Source organism: Thamnophis sirtalis, unplaced genomic scaffold (assembly GCF_051295495.1).
Source record: "Thamnophis sirtalis isolate CommonGarterSnake01/CBP01778 unplaced genomic scaffold, rThaSir2_p1.2 scaffold_1, whole genome shotgun sequence".
NCBI lineage: Eukaryota > Metazoa > Chordata > Lepidosauria > Squamata > Natricidae > Thamnophis > Thamnophis sirtalis.
Genome location: NW_028261381.1, coordinates 60,249,558 through 60,269,599, shown reverse-complemented (window position 1 = coordinate 60,269,599; position 20,042 = coordinate 60,249,558). Strand labels below are relative to the sequence as shown.

Below are 20,042 nucleotides of genomic sequence, written 5' to 3'. Positions count from 1 at the left end.
CAGTGTACTAATCCGTGGATAATCAATTATTTTAAAAAGGAGTAGGTTCAGCCATTGTCGTAATTTGTATCCAGATAAATACATAAAGCACTGCTACAATCATGCCTAGGAGATCTACTATGGAACCATCCTATCACAACTACAATTGCCATTTTTTATCATAGATAGGGTTCATCAATGTTGCCCTTTTTCCTCCTCTCTTAACAGGTGATAGAATTTGCGAGATGGAAGAAGGGGACCTCCGAATTGCATATTGGGAGGAAAAAAATGTTAGGCAAGCGTTCATTCGCAAGGTAAGTCTGACACCAGCCCTCTGACTTAGGCCAGAGCAGGCAATCAACTATGAGATTGGCTAAAATAACAGAATTTTACAAATCTGCTTTTCCTGCTTTTTATACCGTAATCCATTGAATGGAGGAGGTGTCTGCCTGAAGAACTTTCAAATGTTAGTGCATTATTCTGGGCTTAAAAAATGTTTCAAACCCTTTTGCTTAGGCAATAGCTCCTGTTTATTTCCCTCAGGTAGTCTTCCTTACATTCTACGTATATTTATGCAAACTACAGAATAGAGCTGAACAACGTACGGCCCACCAAGCAGCCTTGTGTGATCTGCTAGTATTTTTTTTAGTCAGTAATTTTGCCCCAAAGATGTGTACCTAAGTGCTTCCAGTGCCTTGATGTTGCCACTCTGCTAATAGCTAAACAGCTGACTGACGCACCGGGTATTTCTCACTTGAGAAAACATGGCAAGATTAAAATATTCCATATAATTCAGCAAAAGGCTTTCATTCTTGTACCAATTCTTGCTACACTGCTGCGGGAGCATCTGAATCTGGTCACCCACAACTTTGTTTTGGGTCTTTGTTTTGCATTTTGAATTCGCATCTCTTTTGTCTTCACAAACAGGTTTACAGCATCATCACCCTTCAGTTACTACTGACTGTGGCAATTGTTGCTATCTTCACCTTTGTGTAAGTGTTCATGGGTCCCAGAAAGACAAAGCCATGTGGGTGGACATGGGACTGAGAACGTGTGATGAGCAATGACTAGTGATACTCCTCCAGACTTGTATCTGTCAGGCTCAAACACAGAGAAGGGATGCATCTTTCCTCCATTTTTGGCTTCCCCCTTCCCCTTTATCTTACTACTGTGTCTGATTGTATGAAAATAAATTATATTAACTCCAGGGGAGCAGGGGGAACCTTAGCTCCTGATGCTCCAAAGCCTTCTGAAGCTTGCCATGTTATCAAAGAAGCAATGGTGATAGCAGTAGCAGTTATATACCGTCTCACAGTGCTTTTACAGCCCTCTCTAAGTGGTTTACAGAGTCAGCATATTGCCCCCAACAATCTGGCTTCTCATTTTACCGACTTTGGAAGGATGGAAGGCTGAGTCAACCTTGAGCCTGGTGAGATTCCATCTGCCAAATTGCAGGCAGCCGGCAGTCAACAGAAGTAGCCTGCAGTACTGCACTCTAACCACTGTGCCACCACAGCTTATCATTGTATGATGCTTTCAGTGGCAGACTTCCCTCTCTATTTTTGGACAATAGATTTTTTTAGATTCCTGCAAAGATTATTATTTCTGAGATGTTCTAAAGATAGGGATTAGAATTTGTTTCTTTACTTTCATTTGGGTTTTTTAAAATCCCACCTTTATTGTTTTATAAATAACTCAAGGTAGCAAACATACCTAATGCCCCTTCTTCTTCCTATTTTCCTTATAACAATAACCCAGTGAGGTGGGTTGGTCTGACTGGCCCAAGGTCACCCATCTGGCTTAGATGGCCTAAAGCCATAAATTAGAACCCTCTATGGACTAGAAGAGCCATTGGTATATACAGTGCATTCAAGCAACAGTGAAGAAATGTACTTCCCTTTGGCTCCTTTTTATTCATATACGAGAAGCTTATAGACATGCAAAAATGTAGGTAAACTTGGTAAGGAAATATCTATTTGCTTGAAGGTCTCTTCTTTGCATTAGGTATATGTTTCAGCAATTGCATAGGAAAAATCCATAGTGAATACAGGCTAATCAGCAGCTAGATACAAGCCAAGTTCTGGGTGTAGTCCAGTTAATGGGTAAGTTATTAGTGTTCTTGACCACAAAAGGGAAAATGAAACTGTAAAATAATCTTAATGGAATTTTGGGCTAATTTAGGTCAAAAGTGGTTGACAGTCCAGTAATACTTGATCTCATGTCATTCTTCTCCACAGGACTCCTGTGAACACTTATGTGATCAATCACATTCCAATCTATTATATATCTTAGTAAGTATTAGTCAAAATGTCATTGGCGATCTATTTCTTTGCTGTAATCTTCCCTAACTTAGTGCCTTTTACATATATTGATAATACAGTCAAAGAACTCCAAGCCATAATGGAAAGTACAGGTAGTCCTCAAATTATGACTGTTCATTCATCAACTGTTCAAAATTATAATGGTGCTGAACACGGGGACGTATAACTTTCCACATGAATTTACAGCCATTGCAGCTGCCCTGCAGTCATATGATTGTGATCTGGACTCTTGACAACCTATTTGCATTTAAAATGGGTTGGCAAGTCCTCCATCATATACTTGCCATTTGCAATTTTCCCTGTTGACTTCTTCAGAAAGCAGCAAGGAAGCTGGCAAGGAAGATGGCAAGCTGCTGCCATAGGACATCTTCTGGTTTCTGGGGGTTGACTGGAAAAGGTCCATCAGGATCCTTCAGGATCTTTTTTTCAGGGAACATCTTGGAAAGTGGAAGGGCTTTCTGCCAGATTGATTTCACCCCACGTGGGGTGGAATGCCTCTGCAAAGCAGCCCTTCTCAAAGAAGATGATTGGAATCGTTCATGGTGAAAGCAATAGCAATAGCAGTTAGACTAACATACCAGTTCATACTGCTTTACAGCCCCTCTCTAAGAGGTTTACAGAGTCAGCATATTGGTCCTAACAATCTGAGCCCTCATTTTACCAACCTTGGAAGGATGGAAGGCTGAGTCAATTTTGAGCTGGTCAGAATCAGACTGCTGGCAGTTGGCAGAATTAGCCTGCAGTACTGCATTCTAACCACTGTGCCACCACAGCCAAGAATAATTTTAGCCTGGGGTGGTTGTGGGGAGGCTGGCTGCAAACACCTCATGCTTCAAAGACTCCCATGTTAAAATCCCTCTTGACTTTCACCATGGACTTTTGCAGCCATAATTTTTGAGAGTGACAGCTGCCTGTCAGATAGATTTCATTGCTCCAATTCAGTGCAAGAATTCCCTTCTCTGCACAAAGGGGACCCTCCTCCTTCTATTGGCAGGCAACTCTTTCCCTCACTGTTTAATGACCCACACAGTTGCCTAATGATTGCACCTGGGAGAGCCAGGATACCAGTCACTGAGCTAAACGATCATGTGGGTACCTCGCTTAATGATCCCCATGACTTACAGCTACAACGGGCATGCTCTAATATAGTTGTAAGACAAGAACTTCTTGTACCATAATGAATACTTGACAAGTTGTATCCTTTAAGATTCTCTGCTCTACTCTGACTTCCTTCACCACCGCTTGTAAGTACATTTGATATCACTTTTCAGAGGAAATACTGTATTTTTCAGAGTATAAGACATACCTTTCTCCCCCCCACCCAAAAGAGGGTGAAAATCTGGATGCGTCTTATACACTGAATACAGCATTTTTGGCCTCCCAAATCCCCACCCCCCTTCACAAAAATGGACATGCAGAGGGTTTGGGAGGCCTGCAAAGAGCTCCTGGGGGCTGGGGAGGGCAAAAATGAGTGGAAAATGGACTGTTTTTTCCTCATTTTTTGCCCCCAGGAGTACTCTACAAGCTTCCTAAAGGCTATGCATGACCTTATTTTGGCCAAAAAATGCGCCCATTTTCATGAAAGACAGGCTGCTTTTTACTCATATTTGCTTCCCCCCCGAAGCCCCCAGGAGCACTTTGCAGGCCTCTTAAACTCTCTGCCCCATTTTTCACAAACAATGAGGAGTGCAGAGGGTTTGGGAGGTCTGCAGAGTGCAAAAACTTTTTTTTTAATTTTACCTCTTCAATATCATGGAGCATCTTATACTCTGGTGCGTCTTATACTCCGAAAAATATAGTATGCCCTACCTTCTTAATTTGGCATAGTCTCATAAAATCTCTGATAAAACTGTAATATATATGTTCAATTGTATGGAGTAAAGGACTTTCATTGAAAAAAAGTTTACTAAATGTAAGAGGGCAGCTTGCTATTTGCAATAATTTGTCTTTTTCTATCTTCCCAGTGCTGTATTTTTGATTTGTTACCTGGTGCTGGTGTTTTGTCAAAAGATCCAGTAAGTATCCCTCACAGGTACCATCTGTGATTTTATGATGAATCACATTCTAAATCTGCTGGGAATTCTAGAATGAAAGATAGAGAAATGGTTTAAAAGGATGGCATTCTGGCTGTGGAAATACAGCCTTGATAGATGATTTCTACCCCCCTCCCCCCCTCCTTTTTTTTGCTCTGCAGTAGAAACGAGAGATGTAAAAAAATAAATAAAGGTACAGTAGTCCTCGACTTACAACCACAATTGAGCCCAAAATTTATGTTGCTAAGTGAGGAATTTCTTGAGTTTTGCTCAAGTTTTATGACTTTTCTTGCTACGTTTTTCAAGCCAATCGCTGCAGTTGTTAAATTAATAACACCGTTGTTAAGTGAATCTGGTTTCCCCATTGACTTTGCTTGCCAGTAGGTCCCAAAAGATGATCACATGGATCCAGGATACTGCAACTCCCATAAATATATAAACCAATTGTCAAGCATCTGAATGTAAATCATGGGGGCCTGGGGATGCTGCAACAGTCATAAATGTAAAAAAAAGGTCATAAGTCACTTTTTTCAGTGCTGTTGTAACTTTGAATGTTGTAAGTCGAGGACTACTTGCAATGCAAATTTTGTCTATAGGATGGTTATACACTAGTATTGCAATGAAGGTGCACTGTCGAAACCCAGCGATCCAAAAGACTTCAGGAAAAAAAGTTCCGTATTCAGAGGAACTGTAGTGTAAAACAACTTTCTATCATAGGGAATCACCTATATAATCCTTTTAAATATTGTGTTCCTCTGAAAATACGACCTCTCCTGAAAATAAGTCCTACCCTATTTTCTGTATGCACCTAATATAAGCCCTACCCCCCAAATAAGCCCTAAGTGTAAGGGGTGGGCCTGGCCAGCATAGGAGGTGGCAAGCGTGCAGGGACCAGCGATGTCTGGTAGCAGCTGCAGCCTGCACAGCACAGGTGAGTTGAGTACATGTGCAAGCAGAAGCAGAGGCAGGCCATCCAGATGTGCTGCGCAGGCTGCGGGAAAGCCGAGTGGCGGTGGGCTGATCTTTGCACTTCTTGACTTGCCTGCAACTGACACAGCCCATTGGGATCACCTGCTTTACGCTTCATGCGCAGCCTGAGTGCTCTGACCAAGGGACCAGCGGGCTGCGGCTGCTGCCGAATACCGTTAGTCTTTAGTAGGGAAGCCGTTAACTTTTTTTTCTAGATGACTTTAAAAGATTTTCATTCTATTACTTTTTCCGCCTATTGTTCCTTTTAGTTTTTACAGTTTCTGTGCAGGCTTTTAAAATATTTTTTTTAATTGTTTGTATCCTTTAACAGCTCAAGGTGGCAAACATATCCAGCACACCTTCCTCATCCTATTATCCCACAACAATAACCCAGTAAAGTCAGGATGCAGAATATTTTTCAGGTTAACATTTTAAAGTTACAGTGGCTTTTCTTATGAATGATGAAGCCAGAAATCAAAACGTAGCTTTTTAAAATCTTGGTTTGGGAGCTTTCTGCTGCTAAATAACTTACCAATTTTGCTCTGAAGAAGCTTCTAATAGAATTGTCCTGCTAAGGAAACTGCTTGGAATAGAATAGAACATGTGGAAGTCTGGTATAACTTTGAAAACATTTTACCAAAATATACTTTTCCTTAAAGTGGGACCATTTGTATGGGCACTGACTCATTCTTTGGTCTTTTTCAGGAGACGATATCCATGGAACATAATCCTTATGACAATTTTTGTAAGTGGTAGATTGATGTTACAGGTTGGGCTAGATTTAGTAGATATGATATCCCTAACATGGGGAGATCTGAATTATTGGCAAAAGAGCCTATGATAGGAATTAAAGGGTGAATTATTATATTTGCATTATTACAAAATATTCAAGTAAAAAATAATTTCAGATTATTATAACACTTGGCAGGAAAATGATTTCATTGCCTCCAAACTACGAATGTTTCCTTACATTCAGAGAAATTATCTATCTAAACAGTGTGTCTTTCTCTTTTAAACAAATACATTGACAAAGTTTGTTATTGAGGGGGAAAATGGCACAATCTAATGCTAACAATTTGGAATTGGGTTAAACTGGAACACCTAGGCCGTTAACCAGTACAAGTTTTAGAAATCATCTAATATCTGTACAGAAAGATCAGTATTAATTGCCAGTTGTTAACTGCCCAATTTAAGGTATTAATATTAATGGTATATGACCTAATTAAGAATAACCATTTCTTTCATTATGGGAGAATGGGAGATGCCTCGGGGTCCCTGGTCTAGAATACATATAGATTTCGCTGGCCCCTTTCACGGTCAGACTTTCCTTATAGTTGTGGACGCGTACTCGATGGGTGGAAGTATTGCTCATGCACTCCACCACATCTGACAGTACTGTGCGAGCCTTGCGACGATTGTTCGCAACCCACGGATTGCCGGACACAGTAGTGTCCGACAACGGCCCGCAATTCACTTCCACAACGTTCCAAACATACCTGGCCGAGCAAGGGGTCTGCCACGCGCTGGTTGCCCCTTACCACCCGGCCAGCAGTGGCTGAGTGGAAAGCGCGGTTAGATCTGCCAAGGAGGCTTTAGGCCGTCTACACCGTGGAGACTGGCAGGCAAGGGTGGATGCTTACTTATTGGCACAGCACTCCACACCTTGCCCCCTGACACAGAAAAGCCCCGCGGAGATGTTGATGGGCAGGCGCCTGCAGACCACCCTGGATAGATTGCATCCCGTCTATTCAGGAATTCAGTCTGGCAACCTGGGGCCTCCAACCCCCTCCCGCACTTTCAAACCTGGGGACCTGGTTTGGGCTAGAAACTATGGAGGAGAGACGAGATTGGTGCCTGCAGTTATAACCGAAGTAACAGGGCCCGTTTCCTACAGGATTCGAGTTTCAGACGGATCAACCTGGAGAAGACACCTGGATCAATTGAGACAACGACGGTCATCAGAAAATAATTCTCAAGCCGACACGCAAGGTCCTGGCTTAACCGTTTCTCAGCCAGACCTGAATCCGCAACCGCAGTTAAATAACCACAACTCTCCAGCCTTCTCCAATCCAGGCCAGCCTAGCTCAGTATCACAGCCCAGCGTTGCTTCTCAATCCGGAGTCGAAAACCCCAACCCATTACGTTTAGGCCAACATAGACCTAGCCTTCCCCTTCCAGAGGCCGCCTACCGGCCTAGTCACAAGCTGACAACATCCTCGGCCGTGCCCCCTTCGCCCAGCTTACCATTCAGTGGGAATCATCCATTCAGGGTTCCTCGGCCATCAGACGTCACCTGGAGCTTCACTCCCGGAGGGGAGGAGCTCAGACAGGGACATCACTGCGATGATCCGCCTGCAATGCAATTGCGGCGTTCGGGGCGTGTCCGCCGTTCTCCTATTTACTTACAAGACTACGCGTGCGCAACCATCACGCATGCGCACAGCTGGGGGGGAAGAAGTGTTGTATAGTTAAAGTTAGTCCTCGCTGTTACGAATGACATTTCGGCAGCAGCCAGTTCGGCGGAACTATAAAAGGCAGACTTTTTCAAACTGTCAGTTGTTCAACACCAGAGCAGACGAACTCTCCGGTCCAGCTGGAGCTGCTTCGCTGCCTCTCTACACAGAATATCCTTCTGTTTGTTACATTGTTCAACCAGCACCATTGCCTGGTCGTATCCTGTTAATGTTACAAGTTGTGTTATAATAAATTGGTTACAGAGTTACCGGACACGAGCTTCTGTCTTCATTCCTGAATATATAATACTGGCGACAAAGGTGGGATACCTGTAACCAGAAGAAAAAAAAAATCAACTGCCACTTCTAGTCAGATCGTCTACACTTCAACCAACTGCCATGGCCGGAATGCCAACTTTTGCCCCCTTTGGGGTTGGAGGTGAAACGTGGGAGGCATTTCTTGAACGATTTGAATGCTTTTTAATCGCGAACAACCGTCAGGGTTATTCTCAAGCGAGGAAATGTGGTTTCTTCCTTACGGCTTGTGGTCCGGAAATGTTTGCCACCGCAAGGTCCTTTGCCACCCCAAGAGAGGTGTACGACCTCACCTGGCAAGAACTAACAGACGGACTTCAGGCATATTACGCGCCTACTCCCTCTCAAATAGCCAGATGCTTCGCTTACCGCAGGCGAGTCCAAAAGCCTGCAGAGACAGTTAATCAATTTTTGCAAGCCTTGAGAGTTGCTGCAGCACAGTGTGAGTTCCCAGATCTGGAGGCAAACCTCGCAGAGCAATTTGTCTGTGGCCTGAAGGATATTTTCCTTAGGCGTAGGCTTTTGGGCAAGCCTAAGGTCACATTAGTCTATGCCATAGACGAGGCTCGCGCTGCGGAGTTGGCAGATTCATCGTCCAGCGAAATAGAACGCTACCTCACGCAGATGACAGTTGCTGGAGGGTTACCTGCCACTCAAGCCTCAACCGCTCCAACGCCTCCTCCGCTCCAGCAGCCAACTTACATTACAAATCTAATTGATGAGTTAGCCCCCCTGCCTATCTACAACAACTTCAGGTAGATAGACTCGGGGCACAACCCCGCCGTCAGCAGCCTTGACAAAATCAAGCCATCAGCCGTTTCCCTTCAAACTCCTCTGCTTGCATTGGCTGTGGCGGAGCACACGCCCGGGCTAATTGCCCCTTCAAGGCAGCGGTTTGCCGCCACTGCGGAAAGAAAGGACATTTAGCCCATATCTGCAAAGCCTCACTTCCTACTCCTTCTGCAGCAATTGAGCCACCTCCTCCATATGGTCCTCCTCCACCCCCGCCGAAGAGCTCGCAGCAGCGGAAACCTGCTCAGCGTCAAGACGAATGTTTTAATATCAATCAAGCTTCTTCGTCTCTGCATGACACTTCCATCAACTCATCCTCACAGGGTACGGACAAAGTCAATATTAATATACTGATTGAAGGGAAGCTGTGTCAGATGGAAGTGGACTCCGGCTCCTCAAAATCCCTTCTTTCATGGGACACTTTTTCTCTGTTGTGCCCCCACGTAAAACGTTGTCACTTGTCACCCCTTAACGCAATTTTAACAGACTATCAAGGCTCCCATATCTCTATCCTTGGTTCATATGCCTTGAGGGTTTCTTATGGCAAGTTTTGCGCTGTTTTACCTGCTTTAATTGTTCAGAAGCCCTTACCAGCAATTCTGGGGTTAGAATGGTTTTCTCCCTTGGGTATCTCCCTTCAGGGGATTCATTCTACTGTGGACACGCCCCCAGACATAGCAGCAGTCTTGTCAGACTACGCTGACATTTTTGATGGCCAGCTAGGCCATTACAAAGGTAGCCCCATTTCCCTTAGCTTGGATCCCCAGGTTGCACCAATCAGACTGAAGGCCCACAGGGTGCCCTTTGCCTTAAGGCCAAAGGTTGAAGCGGAGCTTGATAAGCTCGTGGCGCAGGGCATACTGGAGCCCGTCGACCACTCACCTTGGGAGACCCCCATTGTGATTGCAGTGAAGGCCGACGGCTCCATTAGGATCTGCGCCGACTATAAGTCGACCATCAACCTTGGCCTTCAGGCAAACCCCTATCCAGTCCCTGTTGTACAGCACCTGCTCCACTCCTTGGGGCAGGGCCGTATTTTCGCCAAACTGGATATGGCGCAGGCCTACCAGCAACTCCCTGTGAATGACGATGCGGCGGCTGCCCAAACCATCGTCACCCACCGGGGGGCTTTCCGTTGTCGCCGCCTTCAATTCGGCGTTTCCGTTGCCCCGGGGATTTTCCAGAGCCTCATGGAACGTCTGCTCCATGGGCTCCCTGGAGTGGTACCTTACTTTGATGATGTTCTGATCGCTGCTGACAGCCGCTCAGACCTCATCAAAGTACTGAGGAAAGTCCTCGACCGTTTCAGGGGCACGGGTCTTAAATTTAAACGCAGCAAATGTTTCTTTGCTGTGCCCCAAGTGGATTTCCTGGGCTTCACAATTGATGCCCAGGGAATTCATCCTACCCCTTCTAAATTGGCAGCTATCAGGAACGTTCCCACTCCTACTTCAAAGGCGCAGCTCCAATCGTTCCTGGGGCTTTTAAATTTCTACGCGCCTTTCATCCCTCACAAGGCATCACTAGCCGAGCCGCTACATCGGTTGCTCGACCGATCCGCGCCTTGGCAATGGGGCAGCCGCGAAGCGCATGCGTTCGCAGCTGTCAAATCCCTGCTGACGTCAGAGGCAGTCTTAGTGCAATATAGCGACAAGATGCCCCTGACTCTAGCATGTGATGCCTCCCCCGTCGGTTTGGGGGCTGTTCTGAGTCACGTCCTGCCCAACGGCTCAGAAGCTCCCATAGCTGTTTATTCCAGAACACTGTCCTCGGCTGAGAGGAACTACAGCCAGATCGACAAGGAGGCTCTGGCTGCAGTGTCAGGAATCAAAAAGTTTCATGACTACCTATACGGGCGGCACTTCACCCTATTCACAGACCATAAGCCACTCCTTGGGCTACTGGCTGGTGATAGACCGACCCCTCCTATCCTGTCCCCAAGGATGACCCGCTGGACGGAGTTCTTAGCGACGTATTCTTACGCCCTGTGCTACCGTCCGGGCAAGCAAATAGGGCATGCAGATGCCCTTAGTCGCTGCCCTCTTCCGGACACGGAAGATCAAGCGGTTCCTTGCCGTTCTGTTCTGGCAATTGCTCAGTTAGAATTGCCATTGACTTCTACCGATGTGGCCGCCTACTCTCGGTCTGACCCTACACTGTCACAGCTATTGAACTGGGTCCTGAGAGGCTGGCCTGCGGGTGAGTTACCACCACAGTTCAAGCACTTCAAGAACAGACAGTGGGAGCTTTCTATACATTCAGGCTGCCTACTGTGGGGTGACCGTGTGGTCATCCCAACGGTCCTCCAACAACAGATTCTGCAACGCCTCCATGAAAGTCACCCCGGAGTCAGCAGAATGAAGGCCCTTGCTCGCAGTTTCGTTTGGTGGCCAGGTTTAGATGCAGAGATCGAAGCCTGGGTCGCCAAATGCGAAACCTGCCAGCAGTCCCGACCATCTCCTCCTTCCTCTCCCTCCAGGAGAGGATAAAATACATGGATAAAATACATGTGGAAATCCCATTGCCAATGAAAATGAAATTAGGATTAGGGTTAGGTCTATTTGATGTCATGGCCGAAAACTAATTCTAGGGATAGATTCTTAATAGTTTCCTAAGGAAAGGGTCAGTTGCGGCTTTCATTTCAAACTTGTTTGTGGCCCAGAATAAAATACATGGGGAAATCCCATTGCCAATGAAAATGAAATTGAGTTTAGAGTTAGGGTTATGTCTACTTGGCATCATGGCCAAAAACTAATGCTAGGGATAATAACAGTTTTCTAAGAAAAGCTTCAGTTTCAGACTTGTTTGTGATCCAAAGTAAAATACATGCGAAAATCCCATTGCTAATGAAAATGAAAGTAGGGTTACGGTTAGGTCTTTTGGCTTCATGGCCACAATGTAATGATAGGGAAAGATTCTCAACAGATTTCAGTTAGGATTTAGGATTAGGGTTTCAAAGGGTAGGATCAGTTACAGCTTTCATTTTGGAATTGTTTATGGTCCACAGTAAAATACATGGAAAAATCCCATTGCCAATGAAAATGAAAGTATGGTTAGGGTTAGGTCTACCCTACCTATAGGTAGATCTAACCCTATAAGTCATAGCCGAAAATGAATGCTAGGGATAGATTTTTAATGGCTTTCTAAGGCAAGTATCAGTGATGGCTTTTCTTTCAAAGTTTTTTGTCGTCCAGAATTAGATACATGGGGAAATCCCCTTGCCATTGAAAATGAAAGTAGGATTAGGATTAAGTCGGTTTGGAGTCATGGCGAAAACTAATGCTAGAGATAGATTCTTAGCGGTTTTCTAAGGAAAGCTCAGATAAACCTTTTTTTCAGATTTGTTTGTGGTCCAGAATAAAATACTTGGGAAAGCTGCATTGCCATTTCAAATGAAACTAGGGCTAGTGTTAGAGTTGAAGTTAGGTTTAGCGTTAGGTCTACTTAGAGTTAGGACGGAAAAATAATGCTAGGGATAGATTTAAGAATTTTTCTTAATAAATTGATATTTGCACATGTAAAACAGGCGGCCACTCCTGCAGTATTTTTCATCTGCACTGAATTAAAAGAATCTCTAAATTAATTATTCAGGTGTCATAAGTTTTATATTCATTCCATTTTTTGGTTACTATTTCTTCAGCAAAGGTTAGTGATTTCATCTTATATTTTTCAAAAAGAGACGTGTTTAATTTTGTATAATTCACTCCTCCAACACAATATTTTGAATGAAAGTTCTTCAATCTTTAGCTATATAGTAATGATATTTTTGAAATTATGAAGTGATGTGGGGAATTTGCTCTTATTATTACTGTCTGTATGGCAGCTCAATTTCTATGGAATGTATTTGATTAAACAAACTGCATTTTTAATAGGACTGATTATTCTTATTTCAAATGATACAAATGCTTAAATCTAGGCTTCCTTGTTAATTTATGTATGTTCACTTCTGAATGGGGAGGGAAAAAGCTGCAATGGAATAATAGATATAGCCAATATTGTACTATATACATAATACTTTGCTAATTTTCTATTTTGTTTTGCTTTTTTCCCTAGACATTGTCTTTGGGATATATGACAGGCACCATTGCTAGGTACTGTACATTGGGAGTAAATGAGAGTGATAAGTGTACAATGGGGATAAGCAAGCTGGATTTTCTCAAAAGATAATGGCACAGTGTTGAATAATTATTACTAGAAAATGGATAATAGTCATAGGCTTGGCAAATAAAGCCTCTTATTTCCTTAAAAGTACCAACAAGCTCTTTTTTCATTTTTTGTTATAAATACATCATTGCCATCAGTTATTGGGCATTATATTAAGATACTTTATAATGGTTTTGTTATTAGCTGTTGGATGGCTAAGGCCTCTTTTAATATAAAAATAAAGCAGATTTCCTTCCTGTGTAAGATTTTGTACTAAAAGCATTATAGAATTTGCATCTGGAAACATTCTGAAGAATGATTGAATGGCTTTATTTAAGAGACTGTTGTGAACGTTTTAAAATAACTGTTGAAAAATAGCACAGTATCATTTCTGGAAAAGTTCTGCCTTAACTTGAGTAATATGTTTCTTAGTAAGGTGAGATTCGAATGAGTCACATGGTGCATAAGAATATCTTGAACGTTTCTTCAGAAACTATAGTGTCTTAGATTGATGTGGAGAATATTTAGGTCATCTCTTTATCCTACAGTAGTGCCAGTAATTGATACCAATTGGTAGTTTTTATTTTTAAGAAGTATACTGGCTTGGATTGGAAATATCTACCAGTTTTGCAGTCAGAGAGGCCTTTCTCAATATCCATTGAAGATTGCAAGTAGAAGTTTGGATATCCTTATTATGATCACTATCTATGTGTCTTATAAGAATTTTTATAATCTTTGTAAATCTTATATAATAATAAAATTGATTAATGATATCTTTTTTAAATAAAGTTTTTTATTTTTTCATTTTCATAACAAATAACCATATGTATACTATTACATAACCAACATTATATTATATTGTTAAATGTTTACATCAATTCGTCTTACCATCAACTCCCAAAAACAATTATTGGCTCTTCTGCTCTTCATACACTGTATTTGTACCCTATCCACCAGTATCTTCTCCCTCTCTCCTCCTCCTCCCTCCCTCTTTCTTCCCTCTGTCGTCCTTCTCTTCTGTACTTCTCCTTCCTCTCTCCTTCTCCTCTCTCCCCTTTCCACTCCTTTCTCTCCTTCTCTTCCCCCCCCCCCGCCCTCTCTCCTATCCTTCTCTTCTTCCCTTACCTTTCCCCTCTACTTCGCACTCTTCATTTCATTTACTTGGTGCATTTCAGCCTCTGAGAGAGCTCAATTTTATGTTGATGGTATTTATAATTCCATTTCAATATACATATTTAAAAGAAAAAAGGTATACATATATAGTAATTATATTTTTCACACACCAGCCTATTTTTGGCCAAGGTGTAGATCTGGTTACGATTCCCAGCTATTCTCATCATATTTAGATAGTTATGCATCCTTACATGCCCCAAATTTGTAGTTCTGTCTTTATAATCTCAATAATTTTCCATTATAAGTATATTTCATGTTCCCCCTCTATTTTTCTATATCTTAACTTACCCTTAATTATCTTTAAATAACAATCCTTACTGTTCAATGTTCATTACAATTCCATTAATCTACTATGTAAAATAAGAAGCGGTACACACCTCACTTTGTTCATCATCTTATGTGTCCATATTTCAGATATTTTAACCTTTATTTAATTATCTTTCCATTATCATATTCAATCAGTTAGCAAGTCAGTTTAATTATCATATACAGGAGTAAACCACATATCTCAACTTTGTATTTCCCATATAACAATTTCTAATTGTCTGATTTTTTTCCTAGTAAGTCTTTTGTCCCACTTCTCTATTCCTGTCTTCTCCCTTTTCTTTGTTCTGACATGTCCACCCTCTTCAATTTTCCCCAAGCCACTGTCAAACCCAGTTAAATCTTTTGTATTTCCCTTTGTTGGGGCATAACCCTGCTCTTCAGTTTTTCTTATGCCACTGTCAAACTCAGATCTTTTGCCTGCTTTTTTATTTCTTTTTGTTGGGACACATCCTCCCTTTTCAATTTTCCCTATACCACTGTCAAACCCAATGAAGTTTTTTGTCTGCTTTTTATTTTCCACCATTTCTACTCCTTCATTATCTCCCCTATTCTTCCTTTACTTCCTGCTTCTCCTCAATATCTAACTTCAAAATTCTATTTAGACTGTATTTTAATGATTTATGTATATTTTTTATAATTTCACGTAGTTCTTCAAATTCCCACCTTTCCATAATGTCCAGTTCCAAAATTACAGTTAGTTATACAGTTCTTATTTCAGAGTTCTGATACCACCTTAAATTTAGCTAATTTAGTTAATGGGAAGAGGAAGAGAGGTGGGAGCCATCTTGATCCTTTGTTTTCCCTCCAGCAAAAAAAAAAAAAAAAAAGCCCTTCGTATTTTACCAGCTCTTGATTTTATCCCCCACCCCCCCTTGTTACCTTAATGTCTAGTTCCAATATTACTGTTAGTTATGCAGTTCTTATTTCAGAGTTCTGGTCCATCTTAAATTTAATTTAACTAATGTGAAGAGGAAGAGAGGCGGGAGCCATCTTGATCCTTTGTTCTCCCTCCGGCAAAAAAAACCTTCATATTTTCCCAGTTCTTGATTTTATTATTATTATTTTCCCCTTGTTACCTTCCACCTCTCGTTGGTTAGAGTTACTTAATATATATCAATCGGAACGAACTCAAACATGGCAAATCTCCTTGGTATGTTTCTCTTTGCCTCCTGCTTTTTCCAAATTCGGATTTATGACAATTGGTTAATTAAAACTCCTGCTCAGGGTTTCATATTTCATTCGCTGCACAGACAAGATTATGTTATAAGTGAGAAAATAGTGTTTTTTTCTTGATTCCCCCCCCCCTTGTTACATTCCATCTCTCATTAATTGGAGTTGCTTAAGATATGTTAGTAGAAATTAGAACGAAGCAAATCTCCTTGGTATGTTTTTTGTTTCTGTTTCACCCTCCTAATCGCTTTTAAAGACACAATCTTTTCAAATCCAAATTCAAAGTTTGTGTTTGAATGGGTTTTCACTTCTCTGCTTTCTCCTTTCTCCAAATTGTTTAAAGCAAATGTCTCATTTTGGGCTAGTGATTTAACCCTCCATTTCCCCCTCCTTTCTTTCTTCTCTCTCTCTCTCTCTCTCTCTCTCTCTCTCTCTCTCTCTCTCTCTCTCTCTCTCTCTCTCTCTCTTTCTTTCTTTTTCTTTCTTTTTCTTTCTTTCTGCCAAAATCCTGATCTGTCCATCAATATTATTTATACTCTTAAGGTTCTTTGCCTTTTCCAAATTCTGATTTTTGACTGTTGGTTAATTAGATCTTCTTACCAGGCTTTTCATCCCGTCTCCTGCAAGCTCCTGCTCAGTTGCTTTGGCCAGAAGCCAGCTTATTGTGCAGCCATGCTACCTGCCACGACGCCGATTCAGAAAGCAAATCTCTAACCTACGAGGGACCTGTTGCACTCCCTCTGGGTCTGATGAGACGCTGCCCCTTCTTCACCCATCCCCCACAGGGAGGTTCTGATACAAAAGGATCTCAGCATTGGTTTGTCAGACAGAGTTCATGTGAGGCTCTTCAGAGCTCACACTTCCCTCGTCTGTCCAGCTGAAGAACTTCCGGTCAAATCTGATTAATAATATCCTTAAAGCATTTTTTTAACATTCTTATTTTGCAGCATGCATGACACCAAAGCTGTAATCCTTGCCATGATCATCACTACGGTTATAACAATCACTGTCACTGCTTTCTCTTTCCAAACAAAGGTGAGTTGTCTTTGTCATTTTAATATAGTGTAAAAGAGCAAATAGGATAGTCAAGAATGAGTAAAACAAGAAGGGTAATCAAGAATGAATTGGCTGCCGGATACTGTACAAAAGTGAGCAGCTAGTATGAAAGAAGTACTTCGAGAATATTTAATTATGTCACAAGAACTAATGAAGATCAAATTACAAAATAAGCATATGAAGAAAGAAAGAGGAAGAGGAAAACCAAAGAGGTCGCGATTGGATGGTGTTGAAGAGATCCTGAAAGAGAGGCAAGAAGTTTAAGGAACAAGAAAGTGTGTGAAGCAGCATATGAACATGATGGAAGCAAGGATGGTTTTCAAGGATGAAAAATGTGAAAAATAGTGCATGGTGTTAGTACAAGCTAGATCAACTTACATTTGTTTTTTTTTTCTTTTCTCATGACATGACTTTAAATTCTGTGTCTCATTTCTTACTCATTTTGCATATATTGGCTACTGTATGTATGTATACATGTATCAATGTGTGTGTAAGGCATTAAAATGGTGTCACTTATGCTATAATGTATCATTCTCATTGACAGGTGGATCTCACAACCTGGACTGGTTTTTTCTGTATACTGTCAATTGTCCTCTTTGTGACGTCTATCACCGCTATTATTGTCCTGACATACAAATATGTAAGTGGCTGGAATGGATGACTGGCTTTCATAAGTGTGTGCATTAATTAATATTTACATGTGTTTATATTTGGAACATATCTGCTTTAGTAGCCGCTGTGGCGCGATGGTTAGAGTGCAGAACTGCAGGCTACTTCTGCTGACTGCCAGCTGCCTGCAATCTGGCAGTTTGAATCTCACCAGGCGCAAGGTTGACTCAGCCTTCCATCCTTCTGAGGTCGGTAAAATGAGAACCCAGATTGTTGGGGGAATAGGATAACTCTGTAAATCGCTTAGGGAGGGCTGTAAAGCGGTATATAAGTTTAAGTGCTACTGCTATTTAATTGGGAAGCTATGACAGATAATGCCTCCATTTTTTCCCCTAAATAATTGTTTCCCCTTGATTGAGGCATTTTGAAATTGAGCTTTGGCCTTAACAGATCCCTTCTATTCATAAGTTGTTGTCCCTTAATAATTTCAATGGGGATTCTCACAGACTGCTTAAACTTCCTCTTGCACAGCCCTGTAATTAACTGGATCTTACTTATCTTCTGCAGATCTATTGGGTCGATATGCTTTATTCAGCCATTTGTGCCATCATCTTTACCCTGGTTAGTAAAGAATTACTTTCTATGCCCCGAGATGCTTTTTATGAAAATAATAAGTTTGCAGCACTTTGTATGCTCATGTGCTATGCAAAATAAGTTTATATAGATAGTCCTCAATTTATGACCACAATTGAGTCCAAAATTTATATTGCTAAGTGAGATATTTGTTAAATGAGTTTTGCCCCATTTTAGGACCTTCCTTGCCACAATTGTTAAATGAATCAGTTCAGTTGTTAAGTTAGTAACCCTGTTGTTAAGTGAAACTGGCTTCTCCATTGATTTTGCTTGTCCGAAGAAAAAGTGATCACATGACACCCCCCTCCCCCAGGACATGGCAACCCATCACAAATATGAGTTAGTTGCCAAGCGTCCAAATCGCATGATCGTGGGGATACTGCAAAAGTTATACGTGTGAAAAACTTTCATAAGTCACTTTTTCCAGTGCCATTGTAACTTTGAACGATCACTAGGCAAACTGTTGTAAGTCAACAGGACTTCCTATTTCTCAGTAAAACAACTCAGCAGCTCATTTCCTGACTGCCACTGATTCATTAGAACCAGCCTTTCACTGACCTGTCGTAAATGATAATATGCAATGCCTAAAAGACAGATGAAGTTTATGACTTTAGCCTTTCAAAATATCAAGATTTGTTCATTAACCCCAAATTACATATGTATGTATGTATGTATGTATGTATGTATGTATGTATGTATGTACACACACAAGTGGGGAACTTGCTAAAATTGTAAATTATTTGATGTGATGGAATCACTTCTTTGAGCACTTCCAATTAAAATATGGAGAGTGATTAAAAAGTGGATCATTAAGAAGCATCTCCATCCTTGACATGGATTATAGGATTGTTAGACACTTGTATGTTTTCTGTGAGTGTACCACTTTGGTACATTAAAAATTGACTGCATTAAATAAAACAATGATCTGGAATTTTGAAATGAAGCTAAGGAATTCAACAGACAAAGAGTGTGTGGATAGGATTACAAAAAACATATTGATCTACACATTTAAAATGAAAATTAAGGAACTGATGAAGGATGCATGACAAGAAATGATTGGCTGGACACTTGCATCTTTAGAGGTTAGGGTTTTTTTTGAACTATGAGACTAATTGTTTCTATTTGATTTCCTACAGTTCCTTGCATATGATACCCAGTTGCTCTTGGGGAATAAGAGGTTTTCCCTCAGTCCTGAAGATTACATTTATGGAGCAATTCAAATCTACGTAGATGTCATCTACATATTCCTTTCTATTTTAAGACTTGGGAGCAGACGTTAGGGATTTTTTTAAATGGCAACTTAAGGGACATGTTTTCAGAATATTAGTATCTTTGCCTTCCCCCATATGAATCTTTTTTGAATAATATTATCATATACACATACTTATACATTTCCATATTGCTCTTATTTTACTATGCTGTGTGCAAGCTTTGTATATTGTATGGAAATATATTAAATATTAAGTTTATTCAACCCAAAATTCAATAAACTTAAGTCTCGTGACATAATTAGTACACTGTCAAAGTGAACGTATGTCCTATGACAGGGATGGCGAAATCTTTTTTTGCTCGTGTGCCATAAGTGGGGGAAGTGCAGGGGGGGTTGTGTGCAGGCTTGCCATACCCATAATGCAATGCGCGACTCCCCAGTGCGCATGCCCGCACTACAGGTGCGACCCCCCCACTTTTGCATGCTTTTTTCACCCTCCCCAGGCTCCAGAGGCTTTATAGGATCCTGGGGAGGGTGTAAACAGCCTCCCCCACCCCCCAGAAGCCCTCCGGAGGCTTTGGGGACCTTCAGGAGGCTTCCCTGAAGCCTCCGGAGCAGTCAAAACGACCCTCTGAGCAAATCGGAAGTGACTTCCGGTTTGCTCAGAGGGTCGTCTTGAGCACTCCAAAGGCTTCAGGGAAGCCTCCTGAAGGTCCCTGAAGCCTTTGGAGCAGTCAAAATGACCCTCCGAGCAAACCAGAAGTCCGTTTTCAAACTTCCGGTTTGCCCGTAGGGGTGGTTTTTTGCACTCCGGAGGCTTCAGGGAAGCTCATGAAGCCTCCAGAGGGCCTCCAGGGGG

At 41.8% G+C, this 20,042-nt stretch overlaps 1 protein-coding gene across 1 annotated transcript; it reads left to right on the top strand.

The window, feature by feature from the left end:
* The first annotated feature begins 211 nt into the window (after positions 1–211).
* LOC106549209 (protein lifeguard 3) lies at positions 212–19,728 on the top strand. The gene is made up of 10 exons (XM_087712693.1): positions 212–293; positions 907–971; positions 2,217–2,270; positions 4,265–4,315; positions 6,008–6,047; positions 12,916–12,953; positions 16,623–16,710; positions 17,276–17,371; positions 17,908–17,961; positions 19,110–19,728. The coding sequence occupies exons 1-10, from the start codon at positions 225–227 to the stop codon at positions 19,251–19,253; spliced, it is 699 nt and encodes a 232-aa protein (XP_087568819.1). The 5' UTR covers positions 212–224; the 3' UTR covers positions 19,254–19,728.
* The last annotated feature ends 314 nt before the right edge of the window (positions 19,729–20,042 follow it).

What these genes read in the sequence shown, in the direction of transcription:
- LOC106549209 (XM_087712693.1), top strand. Translation starts at nt 225, where the DNA reads ATGGAAGAAGGGGACCTCCGAATTGCATATTGGGAGGAAAAAAATGTT. An exon ending in CCAATCTATTATATATCTTA is followed by an intron (nt 2,271 to 4,264) that starts GTAAGTATTAGT and finishes CTATCTTCCCAG; the next exon opens with TGCTGTATTTTTGATTTGTT. An exon ending in ATGACAGGCACCATTGCTAG is followed by an intron (nt 12,954 to 16,622) that starts GTACTGTACATT and finishes CTTATTTTGCAG; the next exon opens with CATGCATGACACCAAAGCTG.